The sequence below is a fragment of the Corvus hawaiiensis genome, chromosome 4 (assembly GCF_020740725.1).
Source record: "Corvus hawaiiensis isolate bCorHaw1 chromosome 4, bCorHaw1.pri.cur, whole genome shotgun sequence".
Lineage (NCBI taxonomy): Eukaryota > Metazoa > Chordata > Aves > Passeriformes > Corvidae > Corvus > Corvus hawaiiensis.
Genome location: NC_063216.1, coordinates 44,522,806 through 44,537,333, shown reverse-complemented (window position 1 = coordinate 44,537,333; position 14,528 = coordinate 44,522,806). Strand labels below are relative to the sequence as shown.

At 38.2% G+C, this 14,528-nt stretch overlaps 1 protein-coding gene across 3 annotated transcripts in view; it reads left to right on the top strand.

Annotated features, from left to right (window-relative positions):
* FRS2 (fibroblast growth factor receptor substrate 2) overlaps nt 1-12,875 on the top strand; it is a 50,655-nt gene extending 37,780 nt beyond the window's left edge. For 2 of the 3 annotated variants that reach the window (XM_048301266.1, XM_048301267.1), the window contains exons 5-7: nt 1,712-1,870; nt 2,687-2,850; nt 5,193-12,875. In XM_048301266.1, the coding sequence (XP_048157223.1) occupies nt 1,712-1,870; nt 2,687-2,850; nt 5,193-6,143 (1,274 nt within the window). In that variant the 3' untranslated portion in view covers nt 6,144-12,875. Of the gene's footprint in view, nt 1-1,002; nt 1,035-1,711; nt 1,871-2,686; nt 2,851-5,192 lie in introns of all 3 variants that reach the window. The other variant, XM_048301268.1, reaches the window with a different exon arrangement.
* Nucleotides 12,876-14,528: the final 1,653 nt, after the last annotated feature.

Here is a 14,528-nt window from a genome sequence, read left to right as displayed (position 1 = left end):
ACCCTTTCTTCCCTCTTTTGTTTCTTGCCTTCCTTATGTACTACTAAAATACTGTGAATATTGAGAAAAAAGAAATGTGGCAGAAAATGTTCTCTCCTGCCTTTTTGCAATGGAACATTGTTCCTGAGACCTACAGTGGGTTTTGTGGGCACAGTTGCAAAACTTCACTTCATGGGATGACCAAGAAGTTTTTCATTTGAGAATTCCCTGAATACTGTCCAGCAACTTCTTACATTAGTCAGTATTCTTGTTTCTGTTTTTTTTCTTTAAAATTAAGTTATTTCTATTGATAAGTTGTGCGAAGCAATTATGGTGAAACATTGAGTTTGTGCTAGGCGTTAAAGACCTTGAAGACATGTTTTGGGAGCACATCTAACAGATAATTCAGGATATGAAACCTGGAAAAGTTGGTGTGTCACCAGTTGTGTGACAGATCACATTGTATTTAATATGAATGTATTTAAAGGTGGCTAAATTTCCCAGAAACCTACTGGGAACTTTTTAAAATTTGTGAACCTAGATTTTTTTAAAATTCTGGTTTTTGTCCGTTAAGATTTAAATATCCAGGCAAATGTTCAGAAATATACAAAATACTAAACAATGGGCTATTGTACTTGGCTGGATTAGGGACATATAGTAGTAGAAGCACTGTAGCTGCAGTGTTGCAAACATGAAGTTTACTCAGTGCAGTAGCTGCATATTAATAGCTGAGCATCGTTCCTCAAAGCCCATTCGGTGTATTCCCAGCTGGGGCTGTGTGAACTTCTGCCATGTGAAGCGTTTCTGGTGGTTCTGATCTATCACAGCTCTGCATCCCTAAATAAATACATGATGATAGTGAGTGCCAGCATATTCACATGACTGCACTTACAGAAGCAGCTGTATAGGTAGGTAGTTTTCAGTAAAGAGTGTTTTTAGATTGTAATAGTCGCTTTAAAAAATGAGTACCTGCGCCCACGTTTAACAAGCGTGTCAACTTTAACTTCATGCTTTCAATGGAAGAATAATCCAAAGCTGCGACTTTGCTGGTGAGGGTAAGTTGGGACACTCCCTGCTGTTCAAAGGCAAAGTGGCACAATACACACACAAAATACATGGTATTGCTGCTAACTTTGTGTTCTGTGTCTATCCTTTAGCCTAAAACAATTAGTTTGTTACTGTCCGTTTCACACAGTTTGTCTTACTAGCTTTTCATTTTAGTCTTCTTAAAGAAACTAAACTTTTACCCAGTGTTTAAATCCTTTTCTGTTGTGCAGGTATCTTATTTTTATGGTAGTTTAATAGAAATCTGATTTAGGAAATATGACTTTGTAGCAGCACAATAGTTTCATTTAATGTTTTTTAAATACATATTTATTTAACAGGTATCGTTTTAATCAGCTTTAAAAAAAAAAGAAAAAAAAAAATCTTGCTGTTTTTTTCCCCCCTTATTTAGCACTCAAAACTTAGTTTTGCTCCTAACTGAATCAGTTTTCTGTTCTAATTTAACTTTTGGTGCATGGGAACCTTATTCTTCTATTAGATAACCACTCTAAAGGTTGTCACAGTAATTTTGTGTGTTTTGGTGCAATTAAAAATTTCATAACACTTTTGCTTCTTTAACAGGTATTCATTATGTGGATTCCAGTTCTATTTCTTGAAAGTTACATATATTGTAAGGCATATTTCTGAGTTCTAGGATTTTGATTTTTTTCTTTTGGTGTATTTATAGGAATCTTTGCCTTTAAGTGCGCCCGGGCAGAAGAGCTATTTAACATGTTACAAGAGATAATGCAGAATAATAGCATAAATGTGGTAGAAGAACCAGTAGTAGAAAGGAATAATCATCAAACTGAGTTGGAAGTACCAAGAACCCCTCGAACACCTACCAGTAAGTATAGTTCTACTGTCAGATGACATACCTGAATGTAATGTGGTACTTAGCTGAAAATAGCATTTGATTTGAATTTAATCTTTAAGTAGTTAAAAAGAAAGCTAATTTAAAGCTAAGAGGCTAATTACTAGTAATGCATTCTCTTGAGGTACTTGCTGAGGATTATCTTTAAGAAATAAGTTTTGGGACCTTATTTGTTGCATAAGAACACTTACGAATCCACCTATTGAATTGCACTATGATACATCAGCATGCTTTACCTGTAGCATTTCAGAGAAATGTTAATGTTGGGCAATGTTTCAAACTTTTTATTAGGGGGAAAAAAAGGTACTGCTAAAATCACATGTGCAGTGCCTTTGGAATCTTTCTTTGCTCTGAGTAGATGGATGGGTGAGTGAAGTATTTAGCTAAAATCTTCTGGTGTTTTTGAAATCTCAGATGGCTTGATATTTGAAAGTAGGATTTCCAGTTTATTGATGATTTCAGAGAAATGGAAGCTTACGTAAATGAGTCTCTGTTTGCTGGGGAGAGATGCTAATTGTAGAAGGAGAAGTTGCATAGGGAGTTTACTGGGTGTGTAATACACCTAGGTTTCAGTGGTTGCTTCAGAAATGTGTTCCAGTAAATACCGGGATGCTGTTCTGTTTTCCATTTCCTTCCTCCAAGCAAAATTGAGCTTTGTGAATATTTAATACTGTTTTACATATTTTACTTTCTCTTTTGAAACTTAAACTTAAGATATAAGGTGTCTTATTCATATACAGTAAAATGTTCTATTTTAATATGGTTTTGCTTGTTTTCTAATTGAATCAGCTCCTGGGTTCAATGCACAAAGTTTACCTAATGGCTATCCCAGATACCCATCTTTTGGAGATGCTTCATCACACCCTTCCAGCAGACATCCTTCTGTCGGCAGCGCACGCCTCCCCTCTGTCGGTGAAGAATCAACACATCCTTTACTTGTAGCAGAGGAGCAAGTGGGTGTTTTTTTCCCTTCATACAGCTTAGGTTCTACATTACTTCAGATTTTTCTAATGATTGTCCTGTAGGCTTTCACCTGTGTTTTTCAGTATCAGGTGTAATGTATTCCTACAATATTTTAACTACCTCGGAAAAGTGTTTGCCTTGCCTCTTTAAAATGATACTTTCTAGAATGGCTTGACGAGGAATTCATATTTATATACAAATAAAGATATAGAATGTGTGTGTTTGCATAATAATCTTTTCAAAAATTTCAGTAATTATTTTTAAACATGAGTAATTGTATGTTATAATGAGAGATCCTGGTCAAAAACCTTTTTTGTATGTAAGTCTTCTATTTGCCAAATAGAAATCATGGAATAATTTAGGTTAGAAGGGACCTCTAGTCCTCTAGATCAAAGTTCTAAATTAGAGAGTAGCACAGAGCCTTGTCCTGGTCATGTTTTGAATACTACAGTCAAGGAGATTCCACGATATCTGAGCCATGTGTTCCAGTGTTTCACCACCTTTGTTGTGAAATCATTTCTCCCTAATATGTAATCAGATTTTTGCCTGTTACAGCTGGTGTCAGCTGTCCCTTAGCCTTTTGCTGAACATCTCCACAAAGGGTCTGGCTCTGTCTTTGCTTTATCTGTTAGGTAGTAGTAAAACAGCTATTAGGTGGATCCTCCTCCTTCTCTTAAAATGGAACAAGGATGGTGTCCTCAGCGTCTCCTTGTATGTCACATGCTCCAGCTCCTCTCTAGTCTTGGCCCTCCCCTGGACTTGCCTCAGTATGGTGATGTCTGTCTTGTACTGGGGAGCTCAGATTCAGGCTCATGAGAGCTGAATTGATGATAACAGTAACTTTCCTTAACTTACTGGCTGTGCTATTGCTACCACAAACCAGTGCATGTTTGGTTTTCATTGCTGCAAGAGCACACTGCTCACTCATGTTCAACTTACCTGGACCCCTGAAGTTTTGCTGCAAAGCTGTTTTCAATCAGTTGGTGTCTAGCCTGTACTGTACATGCTGTTTCATACCAAGCACTGGACTTTGTATTTGCCGTGGCTGAACTTGGTAAGGTTTCTATGAGGTTGGTTCTCCAGGCCGCTGAGATCCCTCTCAGTGAAAACCCTACCAGTCTGGATAGACTGAAAGCTTTCAGGGTATGTTCTCTCATCATTCAGGTTGCTGATGAAAATGATAGTCAAGTTTAATAATGTAATGTGGTTTAAGAAGACTTTCATGTGTGACAAGAAACAGTGTTGGTAACCAGAGCAGACTGCAGTGAACTATCTTGTGGGAAAGGATTTGTTAGGAGCCCTCACAGAAGAGCTCAGGTGTTATTGTTGGAGTTACTGAATAGTAAATGAGTTTAAAAAAATCCGTGTAGGAGTCAAGTGATCTGGTAAATGACACTCCAGCTTGCAGAGCTTGACAGAGAGGTTGGCCAAGCTACATGACTGCTGCTGTAAAATACTACTTTTGCTGTTTTGGGTATCCATACAGAGAATTAAAATTTAGAGAAGGAATACAGTCTTTCCCATTCAGCCTTCTATTGATCCACTGTGGAAATTGGAGGGATAACCTAGGAAAGTATTTCTGCCTTTCTTATATGGTGCCAAGGCCTGCTTCTTTTTAATTCTGAGTGCCACACTTCATATGGCATTGTATATTTTTCTACTTGAGTTCCTGTTTTTAGGAGTTCCTGTTGGCTCTTGAAGAAAGAATGGACAGTTCTTCCCATAGACCTAAACTCTCTTTTTGTTGCTGGAGTAGTACACAAGGCAAGAGCCCGACGGTTGTCTTAGGTCTCCGTGGTTTTCTTTTTGGTTGAGGTTTTTTTTTTATTTCCCCTTTTATGAACAGTAGATTTCCTTTGCAGTGTGGAAGTTATGAACATAAACGTAGCCAAAGTAATTGCTGGTCACTGGTAAGGCACAGCAAAGTAGAGCTCTCACTGCTCTGCCCAGGTAAAGTAATGAGCTAAGTCGGAGAAGCCCAAGGTTGCCTTGATCAGAGCCAAGCTATAATAGACCCTGAAAAGCTAGAACTAGAGCACAACTGAGATAAAACATCAAATAAAAATAATTATCAGTGTAAGATATAAATTCTGGTTTTTTGTTAGAGGAACATTAATGTGTAATAACAAAATTTCAGGAAAAAACCTAAAACTGACTACAGTTCAGCAAAATGCAAGAGGTGACTTTTGCTGTTAAACACCTGCCATCACAAGTTTTTCTTTTCAGGTATTTTGATTAGAAAAGTGGGGAGTTAAGAAGCTAATAAATATGGAAGGAGGGGAGGGAAGGACACAGCAGTGTTTGAATTTCCTCTTTTTTCTTTCCCTTTTAGGTGCACACTTACGTAAACACTACTGGAGTACAAGAGGAAAGAAAAAATCGATCAAGTGTGCATGTGCCACTGGAATCAAAGCTTTCAAACACTGAAACAACTAAAGTGAAAGAAGATCAGATGTGTACTGATGACAGAGATGCTCAGGTTCTCCTGGAGCCTGAAGGAGTGAAGTTTGTTTTAGGACCAACACCTGTTCAAAGGCAGTTAATGGAAAGAGAGAAACTGGAACAACTTGGGAGAGATCAAGTTAGCGGCAGCAGCACAAACAACACTGAATGGGACACTGGGTACGACAGTGATGAACGTAGAGAGACACCATCTGGTAACAAATTGGTGTATGAAAATATAAATAGGTTATCAATCCCTAGTGCCTCAGGGGTCAGGAGAGGTCGCTTGACATCAACCAGTACCTCAGACACCCAGAATATTAACAACTCTGCTCAGAGGAGAACTGCGCTGCTGAACTACGAGAACTTGCCATCCTTGCCTCCTGTTTGGGAAGCCCGCAAGCTGAGCAGAGATGAAGATGACAGTTTAGGACCAAAGACCCCGTCTCTGAATGGCTACCACAATAACCTAGATCTAATGCATAACTATGTCAATACAGAGAATGTAACAGTACCAGCAAGTGCTCATAAAGTAGAATTTCCACGACGTCGGGACTGTACCCCAACAGTCTTCAACTTTGACATTAGGCGTCCAAGTTTAGAACACAGGCAGCTCAACTATATACAGGTTGACTTGGAAGGTGGCAGTGACTCTGACAACCCTCAGACTCCAAAAACCCCCACCACTCCACTTCCGCAAACTCCAACCAGGCGCACAGAGCTGTATGCTGTGATAGACATTGAAAGAACTGCTGCTATGTCAAGCTTGCAAAAAGCACTGCCCCGAGATGATGGTACTTCTAGGAAAACTAGACATAACAGTACTGACCTGCCTATGTGAGCCTGGGGAGCATTGAATCATTTGCACCTTTTGTGAAGTTTCTAAAATTGAAGATGCGAGTACTTTGCATTTCTTAACACTAACGCCTTTTATAGACTAATAGAACTTTTTCTGCATACTTCATGTACTTGTCTAACTAAAGGGAATTAATGTAGAGCAAGTATTCATTTTAGGTAACACTATTTCATTCTACAGTAGAAGTAATTACTGCATAGCAGCATTACCACCTTTCACAGTGCCTCTTTAATTGATTAGAGTCTGAGTGACATGCCAGTTTTGAATTTATAAATATTCTGGTCTGGTGCCTATACTCATTAATGGCATTTATAACACTTTTTAAAGCCTCTTGATATGTGCATTATTAGCAGGTAAACCTAATCTTTCAATATACATATCTGACGTTCATTCCTCATTGAAGTGGTTCCTCCAGAATGAAATGTATGTAATGCGTTAATTCACTCAGTTTGACATACACAAGATATATTGGTTCATCTCAAAGAATATAAACACCATACCTTTTTTGTCTGTGGGCAAGAAGGCCTCTAATTCCTGACAGTTTCCTTAACTTGCGTGATATTTGAGAGGTCACGTTGTTGATCAGAGCTATAAACACATCAAAAACCAGCCGTAAGCTCCTTCCAATGGAATAGAATTCCAAGTGACCTATCAAATTCCCTCTGAAATCTGACAAAATTTTAATCTCATCAGAATTTTGGGGTTTTTGTGAAGGAATTCACAGGTGGGCTGTATGAATTAAGGCTCTCTTGTAATTTCTTAGTTCAGTGTGCCTTCCTTTCTTTGCATTTGTGTGTTTCCTTTTTATTTGTTCCATAATGTCTTGTTTAAAAGTCAAAATTTTGTACATAGCTTTAATTGTTCAGGGTCATCTATGTATTTGTCTTACTCTCTGCATTTGACAAAGAAAGACTCTTGAAGGTCAAATGGTTGTCTTTGTCCAGTGTTCTACTTTTTTATGCCTGACAGAAATATCCCAGCTCTCCAGCAGCATGCATTATTGCACAACTGGAAAGGTTTTTTATGCAGTTATTGTCTTCCTCTAAAGCATCAAACACAGGTTACACGGGAGGCAGGGTACTGGACTTGATAGTTCTTTATAGAAAGTTGTACGTTCTAGCAATGTGCATCCATAGGTGACAGTATACTTTAATTTAGAAAGATAGGTAGTAAATTATCTGAAGGTAGTATTATCTATGAGCATACTTGTTTTCCTTTTGCAGTTGGTGAATTTGGTTACAGTGATGGCTGCTCAGTGTAACAGGTACGTCCAGGTAGAATGTTGTTTATTGAATATGCCAGAGGCACCCTCAGAAGATTTTGTTCTGTTTTGTTTAATAATACTCTGAATAATCTTAGAATTCTGGCAGTATTGCAGGTGCACCTTGGTACTAGCAACAGAAGAGATTGCTCTTGAGCCTGTGATTGCAAAGGAACTGACACTTGTGTGAACTGGTATGATGTAAAATAAGCCTTGAACTGTGAGGAAAAACATACAAGAAAAGCCATTTGGAGATCTGAAAAAGCATTAAGGGTCTCTATGCAATATTTGAATTGAAGTTTTACAAAAGCCAAACTACAATTATTTTCTGTCTTTTGAATTGGTGTGTATTTCTGTTCCTCCAACTTTTTTCTTTGGTCTTCTCTCATTTAGTAGCGGCAGCAGTAGTAGTACCTGAAATATATGTCTCTTGCCATACCATTAGGTGGTATCAGGCAGCCTTTTCACTCTGGCTTTCATAATTCTTTACAGACTGGTACTGAAATACCAGATGGACAAAGAACATAATTCGTACAAGTAAAAGATGGCAGTCATTGAGACCATTGTGAGGCACTTAAAAGAGATTTTTTTAAAAACCCCCTTATTAATAATTTCATGGTCAGCCTCTGCATACTCTTGTGATAGACTCGCTGACTTATGGGGAGACCTTGGTACTCAAGAAGGTAGAGACTACCTAGATGTAGGCATTTTAAAGGTCTGAAATCTCTACCTGACAGGAGGTTGTAGCCAGGTGGGGGTTGGTCTCTTCTCCCAGTCAACCAGTGACAGGACAAGAGGACATAGGCTTAAGCTGTGCCAGGTAGATGTTAGCAAGAAATTGCATTGGAATGGGCTGCCCAGGGAGTTGGTAGTGTCACAAACTCCCTGGAAATGTTTAAGGAAAGACTGGTTGACAAGGTGATGTTCAGTCATAGGTTGAACTCAGTGATCTCAGAGGTCTCTTCCAAGCCTACTGATTCTGTAACTGCTCCCTCAGATCTCTGCCATTGCCTCACCTTATGCTTTGGACCTCCTGGTCTGTACTGAAGAGAAATTACCATGTATTGCAAAATACTTACTGGGTTAATAATATTGAGGTGATTCTTCTTCTCAGCATATAGCTCACTTAAATTTGTGAGCTGAACTAATGCTTCAGCATGTGTTTTGAGGCAAATGTGTTTGATCTAGCTAGTTGCTTAGAAATATATGGTCCTCATCTGTATAGTTGGGACTAATTAACTGGACCCTTAAAACACATCTGTGAGGCAGGGATGTAATAATATTCTTAACTGCTAAATAGGGAAGCAGAGGCTTTGTGTAGATCATAAGTGACCTGATGAAATTTCAGCAACCAGCCATATCCCTCCTTAGTTCCAGTGCACTGTCCTATGCATTTATTCTGAATAGTCTCAGATAAAAAGAATGGTCTGAGCAATTTTTTTACATTGTTGCAAGTTTCACAGTGTTTTCTTAGCTCTGGTCCCCAAAGTTGAGAACATACTGAAATTTCAACTGTCTGTAGCCTTAATTATATTAACAAGTCTGACATATTTTCCAGGACTACTTTTTTAATCTGTTATGTTTTACAGGTGGGATAATGCTTTCTCGTTTTGTGTACGCTGCAAACATCCTGGATAGTCCCTGTCACTCACATAACTCATCTTTAGTATTCCTTATTTTCTGCCCCTTGAAGTAGATGCAGTTGCAATGCACTTTACCCTTTGAGACTTGGTAAATATTTTTTCAATTCAGTCTCTTTTAAAGGCTGTGATGTTAGATTTAGTGTCTGTAATCTGGGATTCAGTTTTCAGCTGAAATCTCTCCATGGTATTTAGATCATATTTATTTTGGGGCCACAGGTGTATAGACAGAGAAACTAGAAATATGTAACCATTTTCTTTAGTAAATGTGGCATGTTAAGTTTACATAAACTAGGTCCTGTAAAAATGGTAGCATCTCCATCAATTCTACTTTTCATCTGTAACGTGCAGTCAGTTGCTGCCCTTCAAACACATTTGACAAGGGGAAACCTTCAACTGTAGGTATTCCTTTAGTGCAATGATTTGGGAAAGACATACATTACCGTATTTTTTAAACAAGGAAACTGAGTTGTTAAAGGACACAAAAAAGTGACCAAAAGTACATAATAAAGATTGTGCTAGAATACAGGGAGTGAGAATTTATTCCATTGTTATATCAGGAAAAGAATCTTTCCCTCAAAATTATGTCAGAAGGAGGACCAATTGTTTTAAATTTTGTGGTGTTTTTTGCTGACTTCCTAAAATAATATTGATAAAGACCATTCTGAAAACCTTGATAGTCATTAGAACATGTTATTGTTTCCCCCAATAAGTATGTTTTGCATGTGACAGGGGTTGAATCTGGTGGTGTGCATTGAAGCACTATTCCTATTAAAGTCTTCAGAGTTCTTACAGAAAATGTGTTGAAGTAGAAATTTCATATAAAGAATTGATAACATGTTCTCCTCCCTCCCTTCCCCTCTCAATGTTTGGATATTTTTGTGTGTTTGCACCCCTGACTAGGGCTTGGGTGTAAAAAGGATCATGGAAATGTGTAAACTGTACAAAGTCCAAACCAATGTCAAAACAGGGCTGCTTTTTATAGGTGACAGACCAGCAGCTGATTTTGCTGGTTTTATAACACTGTGTATTGGCTCAAAATCTGGCTGTTCTTGTTTTTGTTTTATATTTAACCACTTCTCAATGAGAGAGATTCAGGAGAAAGCAGATTGTTCTTATTTGTTGTTGGTGAAGTAAAAATGGAAATTCTGATTAATGTCAGTTACTATTTTGAGCATATAATGATGTATCTGATTTGGACGTCTATTCCTAAGCAGTATTCCTCGCTTCATGTAAGGTGAGATCAATGGTGAAATTCCATTTCTGCACTGTACTAATTTATTTAATGGCTGCAAATAAGATGAAACTAATGGAATAGGAACTAGTAGTGGACTTAAAGCTGAAATTCTCCTATTTCCCCTAAAGGAGTTTGGTCCTTCATTGTGATAGATAGAGTTAGGTATTTTTGGAATTTAATGATATGATCTTTCCCATCTCTTCTTTGAGGTAGCAATTCAGGCATTTATATTTGACAGTATTTACTTAATATAAACCTAAGTTCATTTATTATATCTTTATTTTTAATTCATATACACTCCAAGAAAAAAAAATCCAGAAGAAATTCCACCACAAAAAACTGCGTTAAGATGGAGTCAGGTTTGCTGATGTCCTTCTTACAAAGCATATGAAAAAGGAGGTCATATGGAGGTTCTTTCGTAATCTATAGGAATTACTTCCTCTTTTGGACAAGATAAGTGAATCAGAAGGAAAAAAGGAGCAACTTAGCATCTGCAACTCTGACCATGTCTACATTATTTCTTGTACTGTGCTGTAAGGTATGTGACTAAGTCTGTCAGATGTCTTATGAGGATATTTTCCTAACACGGTGTTTACTCCAGATTAACGCAGTATTTTGTTTGGAAGTATGTAGGTGTACAGATAGAAATAGAACATGAGAAATAAGGTTGATGAAACAAGTGTTGGACATTTCTATATTTTTATATATAATGAAGGGCATTTTTGAAATTTTTCTTGCAGTTTTAGTAATTCTTTAGTGTGGCAATATACATATATTGTGACAGTGTTTTCCACTATATCCATTTCTTCGGTGTAATGCTATTTTATGTTGCAAATATGTGTATATACAAAGGAAAAAATGTAAAAACTACGATTAAAAAAATAGGCTCAAGCCCTTCAGAACAGGGACCGTCTTCCTCTGTGTCTGCAAAGTACTAAATGCCTTGAGGTCCCAGCCAGAGCTCCAGTCTGAGACCTGTAGTGACCGAATTGCCAAGTGAGGAGCGTGGGGGAAGCAGCTCCTCTGCTTTCCAAGAGAAGCCTTAGTATAAAAGGTGCCCTGAAGCTTACCCTGCCAATCCCTGGTGCTGGGGTTGTGCTGTGTACGGCTGTTCCCAACACCACCTGCTGAGCGACCCAGAGAGCCCAGAGTCCAGGTATCCTTTGCTCTGGTCCTTCCCTTTGGCAGTAGGAAAGGAAGTCTGACAAGGAGCTTTGATGTCATCAGGAAGTCTTCCTTGTTAGCAGGGTGACCCTTCCAGAGCTTGTTCGGTCTGCATGCAGTGTCCTTTGAAGCCGATCAAATGATTCATGTTGACTTCAAGGGCCACTGGATGAGCTCCTGCAAGATAAGTTTTGCTGACGTAACAGCTCTGTTACACCAGAGGACCTGGTTGATCAAGTTCTTCAGGAATGGTCTAAAGAGATGTAAAAATATAAATATATTTAATTACATGTACTGAAAAATCCTATTTGTTGTGGTCAGAGTTCAGATAATTATGGGAATTTTGATTTCTTAGCCATACTTGCATATATATTGCTTTAACTATTGTGTATGAAAGAGGAAGTGATTCTAAAATGTGTGAAAGATCAGGATTACACCTGTTTTTTAATGGTCATGTTATTTAGGAATGGATGTCAGCGAATTTAACTCCATAATAATGCAGTTTTTTTGCATTGGAATATGTGTGTATATCATACACCCACATTTTATATATAATATATTATATATTTGGTACTAACGTTGTATTTTGAAACTTTGCCAAATTGCGAACACAGATGTTCTCACTTGTAAGACTTTGGTATTTAATAACTGAATGTATAAGAAATACTCTGGTATGAGAGGAAAGAGTGTTATATGGTGTCCCACAGTCCAGATGGCTCGACCAGCAGGCACGTTGCCTTTGTCACATCTCGCTTCATTGCAGCATCACCTTTGGTCTCCTGGAAGGCAGTGTGTGTCCAGCCAAACTGCAGGCCAGCTGCGCACCGCGCTAGCGTCAAAGCTGACTGGTAGTAGTGATAAAATAGTCACCAGTGTGCCACAAATGCATTTATTAAATGCAGAAATAGACATTTCTACAAAGGCCAAAATCTTATGTTGTATGTTCCTTTCTTGTCATTACATTGTATCATATTGTAAGATTATTGTATGTCCTAATTTGCATTATAAAATGTTTTTCCTACTTAAAGGCATAAATATAGCAACTTTGTATAAAGGTAGCTTTCTAGATTTTTATTTCTTTTATATAAAAAAGTCTAAACAGTGGGAGTACCATTGCCAAATTGTTTATAAAATTTCAAGTAATTTTCCCTGTTCAGTGAATTTGTTTTTACAAACATTCCATATTTCTTATACTATGCAGAAAGAGTGTATTTTTATGCCATTCCACATTAATCTTAAAAAAATAATTTCACTTCTTTTAAGCTGTCATTATTGAGAAAGCTTACCAAATGTGCATTTTAAAAAAAAATGTGTTATGTATTATGACAACATTTTTCCCCTTACCAGTGCCAACTTCATTTGGAAAAAAAAAAAAAAATGTAGCATGGCAATAAACTATTGATTTTACATTAAAAGTTGTCTGTGGATTACTTCAGTAGTTTGCAGTGTTAGCGTTGCTGTGTTGTGTTTTGTTCGTATAATCTTTTTTGCTTTCCTTTAACTCATTGCTCAACAGTAAAAAAACTGCCCCCAAACTGATCGTGGTGATCTGAAGTCTGTAAATTCGTCTCCAAGATTTTGTTTCATTTCTGCTGGTTTTCTGTCACATCTTTGTCATGCATGTAGATTGAGATTTTTTTTAAATGAGATTTTTTAAATAAGGCACTTTTTCCCTTCACATACAGTGCAACTTGAGAAATGGCCCTTGGCACAACAGAGGTGAGGGCACTGCACAGCTGAGAGAGGAAGGAGCCCAGAACCAGCCCTGCTGCTGTGTTCTTCCTACTCTGGTGTCACTACTTTTTACACATTATAAATCATAGCCTAGCAGTGGCCAAAAGCCCCTTAAACCAAATCGACTCATTTGCTGTAGTTTTGCTGTGGGCATTGGATCTTTCAAAGGCCATTAACTTGGATAAGTGTGAGGCACTTTAAAATCCTTTTTCTCCCAGCTCACCACAGTAGCAGCAAATGTGAATTAAAATGAATTATTACCTCAGTGCAAATCTTTATGAATGCTGTGATTCTGAAAGAGAAGCTGTTTACATTGTTTTAGTTGGATTATTTGCCCTAGACAAAACTTAGATAGTTTTCTGCATAACTATGAGGAAAACTAAAGATACTTAAATTAAATTAAGTCTAGTTTTTGGAACAGGGTTGTGGAAGGAAGTGTATCTAACTGTGAAGAAAATAGAACAAAAAGCCTAATGTACTCAAGAAATAATATACATAATTTTAAGTATTGAGATACTTAAAATTAGCAATACAGGGAGTTGGCAGAGTTTTTGTGATGTTCTTTTTTGCTGTCTCTATTGGAATGGATTTCTGTCTTTGGCCAATTTAAATCTAGAACAAACAACTTTGCATATATCCCAAGAATTTAGTATCTGGCAGCAAGAAGAGGGATACCAGCTGGAATTAATTCTTGAGGATGAGTCATACAAAATAATACATGTTTTGGTTCTCTTTTCTTTATATATGACCAGGTAACAGGCTTTTTGTGTAGAGGAAAAGCTGTGACAGAGCAGGGTTTGGGTGTTGTCTCACACTGGCAAAGTTACCAGGGGCATAGTTACCAATTTTTCTGTATTGAAATGCAAAATGTACTGAGTAGTTTGTGCTCCTGTTCACTGCTTTTAACTGCAGACGTGGTCTATGAGCAGCCATCTGGGATGGTCTGTCAAGCGCACTGGAGGCCAGAAGCAGTAACTAAAAATGCTTTTGACCTGTCTGAGAATTGACCTCCAGGCATATCACAGAACCGCAGAACCATAAAATAGTTTGAGTTGGAAGGGGCCTTAAAAATCACTTAGCTCCAAACCCCCTGCCATGGGCAGGGACACCTTCCACTAGACCGGGTTGCTCAGATCCCCATCCACGCTGGTCTTGGACACTGCCAGGAATGGCGCACCCACGCTTTCTTGGGGCAACCTGTTCCAGTGCCTCTGCACCCCCGTAAAGAATTTCTCCCCCGCAGGTCTCCAATTCACAGAACCCAGCCCGCGGCCGCGCAGCCGCTGAGGGCGCCGGGCGCGGGGGCCGGACTGCGGCTCCCAGAACGCCGGGCG